Here is a 20,894-nt window from a genome sequence, read left to right on the forward strand (position 1 = left end):
TCGAGCGAAGTAAGCTGACACCGTAGTGTGAGTTGAGACTAACGTGTAAGGAGATACTTTCCTAAGTAGTATACCAAAGAACATTGGAATAACTATTCCCACCGCCCATATAAAATTTAAGTTCATTCTTACTCTATTTTGCTAGTATCGTGGCAAAGTCATATTTTTATCTAATACCTAAAAGTAGTGCATATACGTTTCTTGCCACATTGAAACTTGCGTGTAAACTTTGCAATACCGAGTACTTATTACTATGACCTCAGACATTGCCACCCTATGTGTTTCGTCCATTCTGTAAAATATTATTAATATCAATAAGTTAATATAATAAGGCATTTAGAACAAATTAAAACACGTCCAATTATTTTGTTTAATACTGATAGCTTTTATTTTCTCTGTACATCATGTAGGCATAACCGCTGTCTTAAAATATAATATTAAACTTAAAATATTACATAAACCTGTATTATTAGATGAAATAATAAAATGTAACGATACAAAATTGTATCAAAATAAAAACAATTGATATAAACGTATTTACACTAAAAATACTAGTAGCTCAATAACAATTGCATTGATTGAAATAACAGGTGTGCGTTTAACTAACAGGAAAAGCTGTAAAAGTAACATTTTGATTTGAAGAAAAATTTAAATTGGGACCAAAAATTAGAAACTTCTATATGATGACATATCGTTCCATTCCACAGCATTTAACATGGAACGGCAAATATTGATAATAAGTACAATTGGGTGCCCTTGACTCCTCTAATATTTATCAATGCTCTATTCTATAGTATACTACGTAACAGAGACCTCCCCCGAGTGAAACTTGAAAACAGCAGTTTCCATTCTTACTGCAATGTTCATATATGTGAAAAGAACGTTCATATTTTTCTACTAGGGTTTTTAGTACAATTGTTTTCTTATGCGTGTCTTTTATTTAGAGGTTTGCTCATTGTTATGCGAAGAAAGTCCTAAAGTACAAACTGCACATTAGCTATTATTGTAATGAAATAATACTTTAAATACTAAAACATAGTAAGGGTTTCCGTACTATAATATTCATGTGTTTGACTTTAGCACTCCACACTTATCAAGCTGTTGCAATACTTTCAGTATATTTTTCCTGTAATAAAGACTCCGTAGGTTCTTCCTGTTGGGGGCGTCCACAAACTGATCCGAACTGAGATTACTGAATTCTACGTGGTCATTGGGTTGGGCCATTACGACTGGAAGGATACCGTACAGGACGTAAACTACGTAAGGTCCAGACGATTTCATCTGTCGATCAAAGTCTTCCTTTGTTAGATGCTCAGAACATCCGATCTCATCGAGGGTCCTGTTCAGAGTCCGACGGTAAACCTCGAACAGTTCCTCTCTGTGATTTTCCCGCACACTCTCGTTAGCACTCGACCACCAGAAGTAGTTCAGGTCGACGGCGTACGTGCCGAACAGAGCGTTTTGGAAGTCGATGAACTTGACTTCGACTACCTCACCGTCGTCGTTGTACTTGAACATCATGTTGTTGATCCAGACATCACCGAAGTTGTAAACGTTTAGGCCTTTATCACCTGGTACCAAGAACTCCAACGCCTTATTATAGTGTGAGGGAGCGATATCACGAATTGCATCAGCGTACTTTTTGCAGCCATCGATTCCCTCTAATTCTTCGATCAGCGATGTCAAATTTGTCTGGCTCATACCTCTCAGCTGCTTCTTGTACAGTTCCGGCAAGGTGTCGTTGTATAATAGATGGACACCGGTGTTCGGCAGTAAATCCGGGTATCTGTGGTGAACCCCTACCGATAGAGCGTGAAACATAGCCATCCGCTCCAGCACAAGCTGGCAGTGTTGGAAGTCTAGTTGCTTCAGTCGATCCGCCATGACAAAGCCACTGAGTTTCAGGTCCTCCAACACTAGTGATTTTTCAAGAGGACAGTGGAAGGATTTCGCTGTGCACTTCAAGTCTTTAAGTTCGTACATTTTTGGTAATATCTCGTTGTAAACCACACATTCCGTTCGGTACACTCCAGCTCTCTCGAGGAAGTTCTTCATTTCTCCAGATACAAGAGGGGTTTTCACGATCAATGATGTGGACTTAACTACATTTTCTTGACCCAATTTGTAGTTGACATGGACTCTGGACAGCAGACTACAGTAGTTTGCACCGGAAGGAACTACAGAAGACGACTGGACCTTGATCACTTCCACTTCCTCTTGGGTTTCCTCCACGGACTGCAAGACCTGGGCGAGGAACGAACTGGTCATCCAGGACTCCTCCATCTTGGTTGATTTATTGCTAAAACAAAGTCTCCATTAATAAGTTATAATTTAAAGTAGGCGATCAGCAATAAAGATGCATAGTTGGTTGTAAAAAAAAAAAACAATATTTAGTTTCACAGTATTATTTAAATAGTGTGGTATTTTAATCAGAAATCAGTTATGCCTGTAAATAAAATAAAATATGATGTTTTATTTCATAATCACTAAATCACTAATTGAGTATCTGGAAACTGCTATCAAACGAGACTCTCTTCAAGCTCTTGGTTCTTTGAGATAGCTGGCCTCTAGACACACCATACTTTAGCACCTGAAACCACCGACCATTGGGAGATTATCCCTGTTGGAGCTCTTGACCATTGGAAGCGTTTTACTCGTCTCTTGGATCACTTAATAGTTTTAATACTTGTCCAAATGTCTAAATACAAGCTAAACTCCGTTATATACTATTTTAACCCTTTCAGAGACCCAATATGGGATAATACGCACTATTGGAACAGATACAAATAATTACTGCTGTTCATTTAAAATGCGAACATTCAGTATAGCCAGTTTTTGCATTTTTTGTATCCTTATACTTATGAACAATATTAAGCCTCATGCACCTTTACGACCCTATTTTGAGTCGTAAAATTATGGAAAATGTCTCATTACCACATAATTATCACAGTATTTGTAGTTTTTCGATATCTCTATTGGTTATTCAGAACAATCTCAAACTTTTAAGTACTTCATGATTTAAAAACTGTAATATAAAAAACTTTACAAGAAAGCCCAAGAATATGTATACATATTAATAAGATCTTCAAAATGAGACGCTACCCATAACGCAACGATTAAAACGTACCCGTGTAAAACTACATGAGACATAACATTGTTCTTATAGGGAATATCGTTTCACTACAGCTGACTCTTATCTATCATTAGTGTTAGCGTTAAAACAAATTGTGACCTAAATTTATTCCGAACTGTTATTACAATTACTATTTTACTGTGCAGAAGAGATTTCTTCAAAATAAACGGTTTCACGATACATGGAATATTTAGTGTTAACAATTACTATGACTTAACTATTTATTAAGTGAGTGTGTTTTCTTTGTGAGTGTTGTGTGTTGTGAGTGTGTAAAAGAGTGAGTGTTATCTTTTAAATACAACGCAATTTAGACCAAGATTTGAAATATTGAGAGGCGGTATAGACTGATAGCATTAACTATTCATTTACTATCTATGCTTGTCTTTGTAAATTGGCTGCTTTTTGTTGGAAAAAAAAAAAAAAAACTGTTGACACTAAGTTAGAGTAAACTTGGGTCTCCACGGAATAGCAAAAATGGGTGGTGGGAGGGGGTACTTGGAAAGGTTCTCGGAAAAGTTGGATAGAAATGGGGAGCGGCTCGATTTCTCAACTGATCGTTGAACCAACGACCCTCCTGAAATAAATTTAATTTGTACAGAGGATCGTTGACCCAAGGACCCACATTATAAAGATATATAGGTTCGATTACTCCACTGGCTCGTTGGCCCAACGACCCTTGTAGATTTAATTTACTTGTGTAAGTTCGTTGGGCCAACGATCAGTGGTGTACTTGAAACACGAATTCATATTAGGCAATAATAATTTAAATGGGTCGTTGGGCCTAAGAACCTAAATGAAATAAATCCTACCATGTTCAAAAGAGGGTCGATTACACAACCGGGCGTTGGCCCAACGACCTACGCTGCTGCATTAGCTCGCTTAAGCGGGCAGAGGGTCGATTAGTCCACTACTTCAGTCGCTGACTCCTAGGTTCTCTTGTAGCTTGTAGGACAATATTTTACTTGTTTAGTATTCAAGTTAACGCGTTATTTTAGTGTTGTTCTTTAGGTACTAATGCACGTAGAAAATATTTAATAGCTTATAAAGTAAATCAAATCTATATGAAATACAAAAGTTTAATGATAGACATATTAGTCGCAGCGTGTACTAATATGTCAGTATTAGTATTTATAAATGCTATAATGAGATGACATATTGGTTTTTATCATTACTTATATTACAAGGTCGATATAAATCATAAGTAATTTCATATGTAACCAAACATATTATATTATTATAATTATTCCTAAACGTATAAGACAAGTATGAGAAAGTCTAACAACGTTTGCGCAATTTCAATACATTTTTACCGATTTCTTATTAATCAGAGAAGTCACTTTCAACAAGACGTTATAATCTAATCTTTGGAAAACATACATAATAAATTGTTATAGTAGCTTAAACAAAACGGAAAACTTTTGCAATATATTATGTTACATTTAACCCGATTTTTTTAATAATTTATCGAGAATTGTATTGTATGCTACAAACCTAATATTGTAAGATTCCTCAGGTTCCATATTCTACAACATCTTGTGAAAATAAATAATTGTTACAAAATAAACAGTTATAACTACAGTTAGAAGCGTTAGTTACACATTTTATGGAGTTTGACGTTTGGCACAAGTTATTAAAACATTATTACCCAAGAATGCGACTTTCAACGATGTATAGTTTGATGAATGAACTTGTTTAGAATGTTGGAGAAATCAAGTTGGATAACTCTTGTTGTGTTTATATGCGAACAATTATAAAATACACATATTATAATGACAAGTTTGTCGTATGCCAATCTCTATAACATTTTATAACAAAATTCTGATTATAACATATTACATCCATTAAAGTTTTAGTGATTGCTTGTATTTCTGAGGTTATCGTTTTACAACAAAACTAATATGTTCCAAAATTGCAAATTTTTAAAACATGCAAATTTAAAATCAAATTTTATGAATACTGATAAAAAATATAAATAATGGAAAAATATAAAATTAACATACTTTTTTACATAAACAAGTAAAGATTGTATTTATCTATTACTGCGCTACCAGTGACATAACATATTCGTAATTAAGGTTGACTGATATTTCAAGCAGGACGTTATAGTGTTAGCTGTATTATTTAAATAAATTATACAAATAATCATATCTTTTTAATGATTATGAATTAGTGCCGATTGTATAAACCACTTTATCCATAAAAATATGTTTCTCATACTGTGCAAGTTTTTGCTCACCTCGTCTGTTAAATGTGCTATACAATATTCAGCATTCCAATTAAAATTAAGGCCATGACAACTAAATTTGTGTCCAATTATAAATTCTGTATTCCCTATTACAGAGTCTAGCATCAATGAATTTATGGAAGATCGAAACGCACTTAATATCTTATGCATTTAGTGAAATTAAAGTAGACTATCATGAGAGGGGTGGTTTACTCTATGATTTACATATTAATTTAATTAAATTTTAGTATTAAATAAAACCTGTTTTTAAAGTTTCACACCAGATGTCCACACTATCAAATATTCTGTAGTTTACTTACACTTACATTGACTATAATCCTAGCCCTTTTGTAGACGCATATAAATATAAACTCCTAAATTGTATATAACTTCAAATTCTATTAGTACAAAGCTTATCTCTTACTTCGGTAATTGTATCACTGGTTATTCCCCATAGATCAATTCCATTCCTGAACACACCTTTTAACCATTATTAGCTCTATACTGTTTATTGAGTTATATTACAGTTAAATTATGGATCTTAATTTTATGTTCTCTTGGATATTTTTTAAACATGAAACTTACGTACTAGGACAAAATGAAAACCACATTGATTACTACAATTTATTGTGTTTATGTATTCATAATGTGTGGTGTGAATAAAATGAAGCTACTTTTATGAAGAACTAGACCTGAGCCTTAGAATATTCTTATTTTCAGGTGAATAAACGAGTGTTTGATTCAGGACGAAAGTGTTGGATGGATGAAGACATATTATAACACGTTATGGAGATTGCTCAGCAAACAAAGTGTTACTGTTTTATTAAGTTAAAATAAAAAAATTGCAGGAAAACACCAAAGTGGGAGCAATTACTTTATTTTATTCGCACCACCCGATATGTAGCTCTTGCTACGTATTTTCTTTCTTGCATTCAAAACAATAATGTCATAGAGTTTTAACTTAATTTAAGTTTAATTTAATAACCCGACCGTTATTTTGAAGCAATGTAATTTCTAAATTTATTTTTACACATTGGGTTTGTGGTAAAGATAAAATTATATGAATGCATAATGAAAATTGTAATATTAATCTCAGGAATGTAATTTCTAAATTTATTTTTAGACATTGGGTTTGTGGTAAAGATAAAATTATATGAATGCATAATGAAAATTGTAATATTAATCTCAGGAATGTAATTTATAAATTTATTTTTACACATTGGATTTGTGGTAAAAAATTTTACGAATGCATAATGAACATTTTAATATTAATCTCAAGAATTAGACGTTCATTTCCCATGGAGAGGCCGGCCTCCTTTTAATAATTTTTCTGCCCGTCCTCATGGGCCATTGGCCTTTGCGAGGATCTTATCAAACAGAACAAGGGGAAGAGTCGATACAGTACAAGACATACAGACTGAGGTTTAAAATCTTCTCTCAGAACATCTTAAAATCTGAAAATAGGTTTTCGTTTCGTTTAGAATTCCGTTGGAAACTGAGGGGGTTTTCGGGTTTGACGAAGCTAAATGGACATTGTTTGGGTGATGGCATCTATCAACGGTAATCACTGACGTCAATAATGCTTTGAGACACTTACTTATATTATTGAAAATATAGCTTTTGAAATGTAATGACTTCGAATCAGTGTTGGTGGTCACAAGCATAGGCGTATCTTAGGATGACCTAAATGTGGTGAAGGGGGGGGGGTTACCACTAAGACATTTTTCCGTATCCCCAAGAAGGTGTGAGAGAAAACTCCCCCCCCCCTCCTCTGGAATATGTAAATGCTAATAATATTACAAATTCTAAGTTTGACAGCCGCCTTAGAGCATTATTATTATTCTTATTTAATGCTACATAAGCGAAAATTTAACTTATTCGATACCGCCTTATAACACATAAGAGCTTCAAGAAAACGAACGCTGTATTAAACAGAATAACAGAAGCTCGGGAAAATGGCTATATCCTAAGAACTACAAGAAATATCCTCCACATTTTACCTAGTATTTATACGTTATAAAAATGAGCTTCCATTATACATGATTTTACTTGAAAATATAGGCGTGTATTTGTATTACGTAAATAAATGTATATTTTACATTTAAATGTCTTTTAATTTCGAACCATTTCTATCATCCCTGATAAAAATATTGGAATATAATTTAACGTGTATTTGTATAGAGGACATGTTTATTGTATATTTAGAACTACACAAATTTTTGAGATATGAAATTAATAATTGCTTCTACCGCAGCTGAGCGATTGACGTCTACTGCGAGCATTGCGCATAGACGCGGCAGACACTCGGCGATAAACATAAAAAACATAGAAAAATATGAAATTCGAGTTAAAGCAAGATATTTCGTTACTTTGGTTGTCTAATTTTTATGTTACCCTACTAGCCAAAAACAAAGACTCTAATACACAAAGTGCGATAGACACGTTATAGACATTGGTAAGTGACTATTGTAATAAAATGAAAGTACACGAATATAAATATCATTTTATGTCTACATAACAAAGACTAATGCCATAAAAGATTAATTTTACAGTTTTAGACAAAACTATTACAGGCATCGAAATGAGATCTGACAGAGAAGTCACGGTTTAGACAAAATGTTTGTTAATATTTCACATACCAAAATTAACCTTTTACTTAGAAGTACGCTAGTCCTAAAAAAAGTAAAACTAGTAATTTTTAGTAAGAAACACATCGCAACATGAAAGTTTGGATAGAGTGTTCAATGAAATAGATGTTGAAAGACAAAACATTATTTTCTTATTTATACATAATTAAAGACAGTTTAAAAAAGTGTTCCCTTTAATTCACCAAGCAATACCAGTTTATAAGAAGCCAAGAACGTCAATACTCATATTTTTTACAGATCAATGCAACAACAGATTAATAGTTATTATAAATTAAAGATGTTTGAAATGAAACATTTCTAGAGCAATATTCAACCATTTCCCAGGGCTTGATTGTTGCTGGTGGCAACCCTTTGAGGGCAACCTGAAACATTATCACCAATTGTAATTTATAATCTTCGTCATCTAAACGTGAGATGGGTGAATTGAAACTCAGCGGGATATCACACACGATATCCAAGGAATGTCTAGTTTAAAACTTTATTGATAACTTTTGTTACACAGTTGGGCCATAACATTGTCATAATACGTGTGTATGCCTTTCTTCCCGGAAGCCAGCTTATCGGCTTATCAGTGTGGCCTTGCACTTCCTGGTCTGTCAGCTGTTTGCTTGTATTCTATTTCACCCTGCCTTTCTTCGTTTGATTAAGGGAACACGTAGTCTACTTCAGTTCCCTCATAAATGGCTCCGAGGATCTTGTGCGTGATAGAAATGCAAAAACCGTTGAATTCTTGTGCTTTTGTGCCGTCAAAAATAGGTCTGTGTCATAACTACTGCTTGTCTGATATGTTTTCACTCAAAAATTTTATTAAAGCAACCTGTTAACTTGGTTTTGAAAAGGTACTTTTGTAATGTTATCTTTTAAAATGGTCTCTCTTTCTCTCCCCCTCCCTCTCTCCCCCCCTAGATCTAATACTTTATATTTGATACATCCATCTGTACAATGCCACTACGCGTTTGTTTCTTTTTTAACTGATAAATATTTTCAATATATTAGAACAATTAGAGCTGAAACTGATACATTAGTACAAAGGGACAGTCCAGCGAAGTTTCAAGTAGCATAGTTCTTACAGACTGCTTCAATGGGAGTTTTCGGTGTAAAATTCGGACCAGCTTATGTTGTTTCAGAACTTACCTGAACGTTGAAATGTAAAATGGCGTTACAAATATTTGTAATTCCTTAAAGAATGTATTCACTACAAATGTAAACAAATTGAAAATAATGAACAGTGTTTACGCAGAACGGTTGATTACATTCTACATGCTTTTTTAATTAATATTTCACAACTTTAGAGACCAAGATGGGATTTTCGCTACTTTAAAGACTAATGAGACGTAGGCCGGAGGGATTTAAGAAATAAGAATAGGCGTACAATCATCAATCGTAAGTATGGCCATATAGAATTTCAGTACAATGGTTTGAGTAGTTTACGCGTGAAAGCAAAATAAGCAAAGGCACTTTCACATTTACAATTTTATTAGGATAATCGTTAACATTTATCATTATCGAGGACATTTTTAAATGCTACGCTAATGTAAGGAAAAATTCTTCAATACGTTTGTTAAAAAAATGAAAATTTATTATATTTATAAGAGATTTGGCTTAGTTGTAAAAATAAAGCATAAATGTATTCGAAAGATTGTTAAGCCTTAATTTGTTATGGTATCTAAAACAACAATGTTTAATTTTACATTTAGACAGCTTACATGAATAAAGAAACTTGTAGAATAGAGTCATATATATTTGTATGGCGGCCATGTCAGTACAGGTAGAGGTGAGACGGTATTTCAGTAATCAGTACATTGTAACGGTTACTTTTCTCCAGTATCTGTAACGGTTACTGAGAACCAAAAATACTGATGGCAGATACTTTGTATCTGGCACTCCATATGGTTGCCAGATACAGATACTTTCTCGTACTGTTTACTTTAATAGTCCTAAAGTACTCATAACCTCACTGATACCGGATACTGAAATAATGATCTAAGGCTGACAAATACAAAATAAATACCGCGATCGTAAAGTTCCAACTGGAAAATATTGCTCTACACAATGTAAATCACTTACCAACCCCGGTGTCGGTGTGATATTCTTGAATTAGTTATTGAGTAATAAATATATTGTTTTATAGAAAACTAAATAGTTTATATAATACATTGAGTTAAAAGTGTTTAATTGTGTCAACTATGATTAGATATTTTATGTTTTTACTTCAAATGAGAGCTTATTTAATCGTTTTGTCATACAATACTGTGTTAATGTACCAAAAATACACCAAAGAAAATTCAAATTACTTAAAAATAGAATTTTATTTTCATAACCTTAAAGAATATCCAGTGTAACTAGTCCCAATAGTCCATTCAAAGAAACAGAGTTTCAATTTATCTGTAAGAATCTAAAATATATCAAAACTAAATCTCAAAAAGTATAAACTTTTTAATAATAATAAATTATGTTTATGCATGTTTTACATAATTGCGTTGTAGTTTAGAATACTGTTAATTACATCTAAGTATTTACAAAACTGTGTGTTTATTGGGGACAATACTCAGTATTTCAAGTGCTACACGTGCGAAAATACTGATTAAAGTCTTCTAGTATTTGAAAAGTTACACATACTCAGATACTGATTAGAGTATTTAAAACGTTTCCTGTACGGAAATACTAATTTCAAGTAACCAGTATTTGTACTCAGTATCGCCGAGTAACGATTACAGGGATGTACTGGATTAGTCCATCCCTAAGTACAGGTAGTCCATTTGCACACTGCATTGTACGACAAACTTTTAACGATAAGAGAGGTTTAAGATAGTTCTTTCCTGGAAGGACCTTTATTGTTTGCATTTATCTCAATTTGTTTGAACAGTTCACGTCTTATCTTTATGAATATAGCTTCACTAAGAGAATAGGTCTAATGGATGCCATAAATCATAATAGTTATAAATGAAAATAGTTATCAAATGGTGAGAAGGGGTTCTAATTTTGTTTGGTATATTGGCTTCAGAATCGCTTCATTTATCTCGTACAAGGACCATTGTACGCCATGGTAAATTTCAAAACTTTATATTATAAATAAACATTTTATATTTGAGTTATTATGCAGTTGTAGGATCTGTGTAATGATGGCACTGCAACATATTTCAGAATGGGAGGAAGTCTACTATGTTACAACAGGATAGATTATTCAACATAGAAATAGTGTGATAGAAATATGAATTTAAAAATGTACATCTCTTGAAAACTAAATAGACAACCGCATTGTTCAGCGTGGGCGAAAAATAATGCTTACCGTTATTATTCTACTATAACTAATATTATACTTCTTCTGTACAAAATACGTCTGTACATTAACTTGAGGCTTGATACTTGGATTGTTAAAGTTTCCTAACAATGTAATATCATGCAATAGTTATTATAGTTAATATCATATTATTTATTTTAACCGACGAGTGCAGTAGGAAGAGTTAGGGTACAAACATGGCCATCATATGCCGGGATGATCTGCAAGTGTCGCTCCTGGACCCACAAGTGCCGAGATTATATAAACAAAAAAATATACTCTTATATCAATAAAAACTCAATTTGATTTGGTTGGTCCTAGTATATATATATTTGTTCAAGTTTCTTGAGAACGCTGTATACAAAATAATCCTGATTTATTTTGAAAGTAAATATAAATATTTTCCAAGTAACCGACATACTATTAAAAATATTCCAATTAAGTTTTTCTTATGAAAGATTTGGACTGAAGACGATTTCAAAAATTATTTTTGTATTTCATATTGTGTAACATTTTTAAAACTCAATAAACTCTCAAGAATTAAGTTTCATCCACATTTAACTCTCCTAGTTAACTCGAAAAACAACCTAATTAAATTTTGGACGAAAACGTTTTTACTCTAAATATAAATGTCCGCTGGGCTGTACGATCACGTGACTTGGATTTTTGGGGTACAAATTTGCTATATAACAAAGTCCTATACTCACAGAGCAACACCCAGTGTTGAAATCGTATAGGATGAGCGTGATGCAGAAAAGGCGCCATATTGAAAACGTTTTGTAAATTCAAAGCTACTTAAGAACTAAGTCTTTAAGATTTTATTCCGATTACATAGATTAGTTAAGCTATTAATTATACTCTTTTTAGTTGGAATAAATTTATTTGTGTTAAATAAATATAATAATTAAATGAACACATTTGAAAGAAACTGTAAAATGAAATATCATTTGTTTACAAATACTTACAATATTTAAGGTGTGACAAATCGATACCAAGTCTGGATTAAATAGGAACTAACTGAACGACAGCAAAATACATCCAGAATGTTGAAACTTTTCGAGGAAAGTATACGAAATTTACTAACTTCCTAGATAGTAAAACAATGATGTAGCAGCAATTAGTGTGTGATAATATTAATTTCTGCGTTTCTGTAATCAAACCAACAAGCTTCATAACCATCCTTGAAACATGCGAGTTTTTACTTCATCATTTTTTAACGAACCCTCGTATCAAGATTTTTAGAACAGCACAAATTAAATGGAGGACAATATTTGTTACATACTGTACGCAAAGTCAGTTATAAGTTTTGTAACAGTTTTAACTAACGGTGTACATACTAAGAAGTTTTACATTAAAATTGAATTACATTTTAAATAAAACAAATTAAAATATTATTTAATATATAGTACACGTTTAAAATGTAGAAATCAAGCATGATAATCGATAAATAACTCAGTGAAAATACTAATCCATTCAAAAAAGGTATATTTGAAATTGAAATATTTGAGATATAGGTGAAGTGGAAGGGGTGTAAACTGACCTCTCCACACGTCAGTTAAATACAAATCATCAAGGAAGCCTCCCTTACGGAGTCGAAAATAGAGATTACTGTAGATAAGCTGGACAAAGGTGTATTTGATAAGGGTAAAACTCCCCAGTGACTGGTTTGGGCTTTATCTGGGTTGAATGTTGTTTCCCTATCTCTTATATGTCTTATTTGTTGTTCCTGGAAGCTGCAATAAACAAATAAAAGCAAACCAATACTAACTTTTTGTTTATATTGTCTCATTTGCTAAAATATACTGGTGCGCATTAATTTTAACCAGGAGTTTAATTTGGTTCCCCTTCCTAATTTTTACTCTCCTATTTTTCATCCTTTTCCAGTAAAACAAAAACTACAACAATACAACAGAAAATCAGCCCTACGCGTTCAGACAGTTCTCATATTCTCTGTCCGAGGATGTCATTGAAGCCTACCAATGTGATCTACTCATGGTATGTCTAAATAGCGGATTTAGAATAATGAAATACAACTGTACGGTAGTCTGGTAGAAGATTTTGACCGAGGTTCCGGTAGGTAATTAATGGTAGTGGGTACTAATAAAATATAATAATGGAGGACCAGAAAACAACAAGATGATCCTGTTGATTCCACTCTAAGGAATAATTAAGCCAAAGGAAGTCATTACTTACATAAGATTCGGGTGCAAAGAGTTATGACTTATCAAAGGTAAGGGGTGGTTGTTGATAGAGCCAACAAATATATTCATAATTTGAACCGACGAGTGCAGTAAGAAGAGTTAGGGTGCAAACATGGCGACTAATAACTATACTAGATTTTAGCGAGTTTGGGACAACAGCGTAAAGATTCCAGTCAATCTTACTGTCGGAACCAATCGGGGGACTCAAACTGAAACCCAAACCATTCATTTCAATGTTTACAATTAAGTATTTAATTCTTTATACTCACGCTAGGTGAGCTAATGTAAAAGAAGATGACCTTTACAAGCAAGTGGCAGTTGCTGGTACAGCATATTATGCGCTCTATACAGAATATCGAAACTTACTGGTTCTGCCCCTAGTAGAATTACGGATGACACATTTACGGATAAACACTTACCAGGTCAGACCAGCATGTGGCGGGATGATCTGCAAGTGTCGCTGCAGGACCCACAAGTGCCGAGATTATATATACAAAAAAAGAATATACTCTTATATTAATAAAAACTCAATTTGATTTGGTTGGTCCTAGTATATATATATATATTTGTTCAAGTTCCTTGAGAGAGTTATCACGCTGCATACCAAATATGCCTGATTTATTTTGAAAGTAAATATAAATATTTTACAGTTTCTCATTAAAAACTATCCAATTAAGCTTTTCTTATGAAAGTTTTTGGCTGAACACGATTTCTAAAATTATGTTTGTATTTCATATTGTGTAAGATTTTAAAAACTCAATAAACTCTCAAGAATTACGTTTCATACCACATTTAACTCTCCTAGTTAACTCGAAGTTATCGTTTATACAGGCGAGCCACACAAAGAAATTTGCTTTCGGTATCAATTGGTGGGAAGACACTGCCCCAAACACTCAGGCACACTAAACACCGTGGAGACTTTAAATGTGCTATGAATAAGTTTTAAGGCCTCTAGCCTAGATTTTTCAATTAATAAATATACTTTAACATTTCCTTTTCATCTTCTGTACACAAGCTAGAACGAAATTCCCTTGCATAATAAAAATTGCATTATCTAGTGAAAACATCTATTGATTGTCAGGTAGCAGAAGGTATGCCCCCAACGTTGTCTATGTCAGCAATACACAATCAGACCGCTAGGTCACATAAGCATGACCTTTTCCTCTTTGACCGTTGCAGCGATAATGCAGCCAGTTGGCGCTTTCCCCCTCTACTCCGAATAACGGGAAATGGTTATCTTTGTCCCCCTTTCTATCTCTCTCTCTCTCCTTGACCCTAGACCTGGCAATTATACATTTCTTTAGTGGCAGGGAGCTATTTCATATTTTTCAAGAATTCTTTATTCTTAAAGTTTTTATACTCAATCCATCAATTACTTGCTGTCCTGATAACATTCTCAGGTTGATTTATATACTAATTTTTTATTTTTTTTATTTTTTTTTAAGGAGAAGCCAATCCCCTACACATACATACACATAAATATACATACATATATTTTAATGCCTTTATGAGTAATTTAGATAGGAAAATGTTATTAAATATTGTTTTATACAACTTAACAAAATAAAAACTGAAATATAATCTTTTCATATCTATACACCTATTTCTCTCTTGGATTAGTTCAAAGGCAGATCGATTTCACAAGTGGCTGTTACTTACAATTCAATTTTCTTGTATGGGCTACTTCTAAAACTTCTCAACGTCAGCATTTCATACAACCTCAAGAGCTATAAAGACTAGTAAGACTAGCAGTAGCTTTAAACTGCTTGCAAGTTTTGTATTGTTTCTGATTTTTGTTAAATATCAGGCCGCCACCCTGAAACTTTCTATTGACTGACCTAGCTAAAGAACTCATCCAAGTAGGAAGTAAGTTCAGTTTAAGTGGCTGGAAAACAAGGCAATCTTGGGTTCACCTTTATTCCCTCAATATTGCTGTATATTATTCTGTTACTGCCGTAATCTAAAAAAAAACTCTACAACAGTAAATACATGTAAGAAACGTTGAGAATTCTAAAGCACTTGCTTCTTTTTCTTTACAATGAATAAAAACTGTGATGTATTATTCCTTATCCAAAAAATGACGATCATACAAATTCCATGATTGGACATGCACCATTGTTGAACTCATCTTTGTTTATGTAGGAATAATGTTTCGTGCAAAATTTAAAATCTACATATAATCTTATGGGCTACAATAGAAATTGAAGAACCTGGTGGAATGTAACGCCGAAATGTAAAACCTTACCAAACAATCTACGACATATCACATTTTAAAATGTAATGTGAAGAGGCAAAGTCTGTTTACAAATTTCTTTATTTTAAAATTTTTTCGTTTACATCATAGTTACCCATAAGACCAATGTGAAAATATTCGCTAACGCTCAGATAAATCCCATAGAGTGACGTCTTCGAATGTTTCTTGTATAGAAATTAAGTTTATGCAACATTTCATGTCTATAAGTCAGTTCGTTTCCGATATAAAGTGCAGACAGACATACAGACTAGGATTAATGACGACAGACCTCTAGGATAGGTTCCGCTAACCTCGATTGAGAACTGAACTCGAAAAACACACTGTTTTATCACTTTACGATAAATTTTATGTAGATTAGATAAAACTTCAATTAAAGTAATTAAACTCTTTATTTACGTGTAGAAAAAATCCAAAAGTATTAGAACACACTTTTACTGAACACCCTGTATATCTTAGCATATATTTCAACTTACGTATTCCAAGTGGAATGTTTTCCTAATACTTATAAAAGTAACAATTTGTCCAATTTTACAAAAGTGAGGGAAGTTTATCAGATCCATATCATTTCCGTCCAATTAGTCTTTTGCCAATAATTGGCAAGTTAAGAAATGTTTAAATAAAAGATTATATAATTAAAAAATAAAGTCTGTTACTAGGAAAACAATATGGTTTTATAATTAAAAAAAGCACAGAGGAGACAATCAATTTAGTCGTAAGTAGCACTGATAAAACAAATTCACAATTATATTTATATGTCTTAAGAAAACCTTTAATGCAGTAGATCTGAAAATACTACTTTGAAAACTAGAAAAACCAGGAATTAAAGGTAAAACTTTAGATTTACTTAGGAGCTATCTTGATAACACGTAATTAAAAAATAAAAACAACGTTTGAAATTAAAAAAAATCACTTATGGAGTTCCACAGGGTGTCTTGCTCCTGTTTTGTTTTTAATTTAAATAAACAGAATATCAAATTTAAATTTTAGCTGTGAATTAGTACTTTTCGCAGATAACACAGCCTTGATTTTTAAAGTCAAAGAATTTTATAAAAATACAAACGAAGACTTGGAACTAAAACTAAAATTCGAAACTAGCTTCAAAAACAAGTTAAATTTAAATTCACAGAAAACCGAATACATAGATTTATAACAAATCTTGATAAATTACCTATTAAAAAAGTAGAATCTTATAAATATAAAACAGTTACTAAACAGTTGGTTCCAATACTATGTGCAGTGAAATATTAATCAGGATTACCAACCATTCGAATAGTACAATGCGAACAGTAGAAATACAACATAGTACTGATGTCATTGAGTATATTTTACATAATTTACACATAAGAAAACCGTTTATATGAAGTTTTTGTTCTATATTCTTCATGTACTTGAATCCAGTAGCCCATTCTTATCGATTTGTTGGAGCATTTTCACTATAACTCTCTTGAAATACTTACTCTGTAAGTTTTTCCTATTGGGAGCGTCGACGTAATCGTCTGGCTTGACGGCGTTGTAGTCCACGTGGTCGTCCGGTTGGGCCATCGCGAGCGGCAGAACTCCGGACAGAACGTAAACTACGTAAGGTCCAGACGATTTCATCTGTCGATCAAAGTCTTCCTTTGTTAGATGCTCAGAACATCCGATCTCATCGAGGGTCCTGTTCAGAGTCTGACGGTAAACCTCGAACAGGTCTTCTCTGTGATTTTCCCGCACACTCTCGTTAGCACTCGACCACCAGAAGTAATTCAGGTCGACGGCGTACGTGCCGAACAGAGCGTTTTGGAAGTCGATGAACTTGACGTCGACTACCTCACCGTCGTCGTTGTACTTGAACATCATGTTGTTGGTCCAGTTATCGCCGAGATTCATCACGTTCATGCCTTTATCGTTTGGCACTAGGAACTTCAATGCTCTATCGTACTGGGTCGTAATGCCGTCACGTATCTTGTCGGCGTATTTGCTGCAACCATCGATTTCCTCTACTTCTTCCACCAGCGCTGTCAACATAGCGTTGTTTATGCTTCTCAGCTGCTTCTTGTCCGGTTCCGGCAAGGTGTCGTTGTAGATCAGATGGACACCGGTGCTCGGCAGTAACTCCGGGTATTTTTTGGTGAACCCCTACCGACAGTGCGTGAAGCATGGCCATCCGCTCCAGCACAAGCTGGCAGTGATGGAAGTCTAGCTGCTTCAGTCGATCCGCCATCAGGAAACCACTGAGCTTCAAGTCCTCCAGCACCAGCGATTTTTCAAGAGGACAGAAAAAGGATTTCGCTGTACACTGCAACTTTTTTAATTTGTACATCTTCGGTAGTATTTCGTTGTAAACCACACATTCTACTTCGTAAACCCCGGCTCTCTCGAGAAATTGCTTAATCTGTCCGGACACCAGAGGGGTTTTCACAATTAATGACGTAGATTTAACCGCACTCTCTTCATCCAACCTGTAGTTGACGTGGACTCTGAACAGTAGACTGCAGTAGTTTGCACCCGACGGGACAACAGAGGACGACTGGAACTTGATCACTTCTACTTCCTCTTGGGTTCCTTCCACCGATCTCAAGACCTGGGCGAGGAACGAACTGTTCAACCAGGATTCCTCCATCTGGACTTATATTTTGCTGAAAACAACGCCTTCATTAACGATAAGTAATAACTCACAGTAAATACCAAATTAACAGTAAATCACCAAAAAACATTGTTATTGGGTGGTTTTGGTCAGATCTATTATTCTTGATACTACATTTTTCTTTCGATAATGCAATATTAGCTTTTTCCACCTAATATAGTAACATTGCAAGTAATGGTAGATTAAGGATTGTTTAGTCGGAACAAATTTCTTAATCTTTTTTTATCGGTTTTTACAACACGAATTGGTTTGTGTTTCACACTGCCTACCTGATGTTGAACATATCACCTAATTTTTAGCACCTATGGAGTTTCCTATACAAAAATGTGACCTTATGTATTGGATATATCAAAGTTAACGGAATTTTAACTGTTAGTAAATCATTGATTCATAAAAATCTCAGAAAAACAAAAGAGTAAGGACAATTTAATACTAAAATACGAAGTGAATCGAAAAATAACGAATTCCCCAGCTTAGAAGTATATACTATAATTACTCACATAAGGCAACTCTGTTTTGAATACGATGTGTCCCTGAAATAAATGGTAATTGAGATAAAAGGTATTCTCATCGCCAGAACTTAAGAAATTGATTGTCTCACTTAAAGGGCCAGTACACCAGAGCTTTAAAGTTTGTTGAAGCGAGTCCTTTGAAGTAAAGTGGATACATACGCAAAGTTCATAACACTCATACGATTTCAGTAGTTGCTATTGAAACAATTAAAGCAACTTTAGAGCGGCCATGAAGTTTGATAATACAAGTTTCCTGACGCATACATTAATCTCTGTGCAAACGTTTATGGACGCAAAAGTAATTTATGAGATAAGGGAGTTTAGCTTTCAGAACCAGAAACATGTAAACTAGTAGTCTGTTTGTTTTCAGAAGATTTACACCGTGAATTTGGACAAATCATGACAATTGGCTATGTTTTTTTCTAAACAAATGAGTATCTGATACAGTCTCATTAATCTAAGAACCAGCAGAGCTGCGAAGAATTCGCCTACACATGTCTCACTAGATGACGAATCTTGAAATTCCCAGCAATAAGCTTATTGGCCATTCTCTCTATACATTTTTCACTTTGTTTTGTTCAAGTTGATGGTATTATGAAACACGCTACAGACACAATCAAACCTGCATAATTTAGACTTTTCAACGACTAACTGGAAATGTTTTGAAACAGAAGAAGACAAATTAGTTGCCAATTAGTGGTCCTGATGTCAACATTGTTCTGTGTTAGTTGTTCAAAACTTCCAATCGCCTTAGTAATTGAAATACAGTGAAGCATTGACTTTTAGTTAAAAAACTGCTATACAAATTTGGTAAGATCCGAAATAGCACAATAATACCCGGTTCTATATTTTTAATGCTCTAAAATAGTTTAACCCGAGAGAACTGTTTTTTGAATATAAATTTTTGCACAAAAATACTGATATTACGAATTAGTGTTTTAGTTTTTTGTTATACGAGAAATCGCATCTTGTTACAAGTATTCTATTATGCCTTTATATCTCTCAAGATGCATTCCTTTATATCTCTCAAGAGGTATTCCTTTAAATCTCTCAAGAGGATCAAGAGGTATTCCTTTATATCTCTCAAGATAATCAAGAGGTATTCCTTTAAATCTGTCAAGAGGATCAAGAGGTATTCCTTTATATCTCTCAAGATAATCAAGAGGTATTCCTTTAAATCTCTCAAGAGGATCAAAATGTATTCCTTTAAATCTCTCAAGAGGATCAAAATGTATTCCTTTAAATCTTTCAAGAGGATCAACAGGTATTCCTTATATCTCTCAAGAGGATTAAGAGGTATTCCTTTATATCTCTCAAGAGGATCAAGAGTTATTCCTTTATATCTCTCAAGAGGATTAAGAGGTATTCCTTTATATCTCTCAAGAGTATCAAGCGTTATTTCTTTATATATCTGAAGATGATCAAGAGGTATTCCTTTATTATCTCCTTATAAAGGAAAGAATATACACGCAAAAAAACTGTAAAATTGATCAAACTACAAGACTTAGACTCGTTGATTGTGAATACGAAATACGATCTGAATTGTATTCTTAGCTATAAGTGAAGGTGGAGATAGGAAAGTGTTATTGGATTTATAAATACCTCATGAATACAAATACCAATGAAACGATACTTGCAGTTATTCAAAACTAAATTTATATTGAGATTCAGGAAAATTTACTCGTGTTGCCAATTTTATAGTACATTTACATAGCACTAAAGTTGATTTTTGAAATTTTACATGCAAAGTGTTTTGATGTATTAAACACATACTCTAGTACATAGAGCGAATTTATAATAGTTACATACGTACAATTTCATATTATAAATTACGATCAGTACTTACTAAAATGTATGGATTTTGTAAAAATTTTTTCTATGGTCGTTTTTTGAGCTACTTCTTCTTAGAATACATCAAAGTTTATTGAATGGTTTAAAATAATGTTTAAAACTAAAATTTAATATTAAACTAAAAAGTCTGAAAGTAGATGATTTAAAAATTATAATGCCAACTTT

The 20,894-nt window shown here is 33.4% G+C and overlaps 1 protein-coding gene across 5 annotated transcripts in view; it reads right to left on the reverse strand.

The window, feature by feature from the left end:
- Window positions 1-365: 365 nt before the first annotated feature.
- LOC124353222 overlaps window positions 366-20,894 on the reverse strand; it is a 133,346-nt gene continuing 112,817 nt past the window's right edge. For 3 of the 5 annotated variants that reach the window (XM_046803124.1, XM_046803122.1, XM_046803121.1), the window contains one exon: window positions 366-2,299. In XM_046803124.1, the coding sequence (XP_046659080.1) occupies window positions 1,063-2,283 (1,221 nt within the window). In that variant the 5' untranslated portion in view covers window positions 2,284-2,299 and the 3' untranslated portion in view covers window positions 366-1,062. Of the gene's footprint in view, window positions 2,300-12,250; window positions 12,356-17,197; window positions 17,331-20,894 lie in introns of those variants that run through there. The other 2 variants (XM_046803125.1, XM_046803123.1) reach the window with 2 other exon arrangements.

This window comes from Homalodisca vitripennis, chromosome 1 (assembly GCF_021130785.1).
Source record: "Homalodisca vitripennis isolate AUS2020 chromosome 1, UT_GWSS_2.1, whole genome shotgun sequence".
Lineage (NCBI taxonomy): Eukaryota > Metazoa > Arthropoda > Insecta > Hemiptera > Cicadellidae > Homalodisca > Homalodisca vitripennis.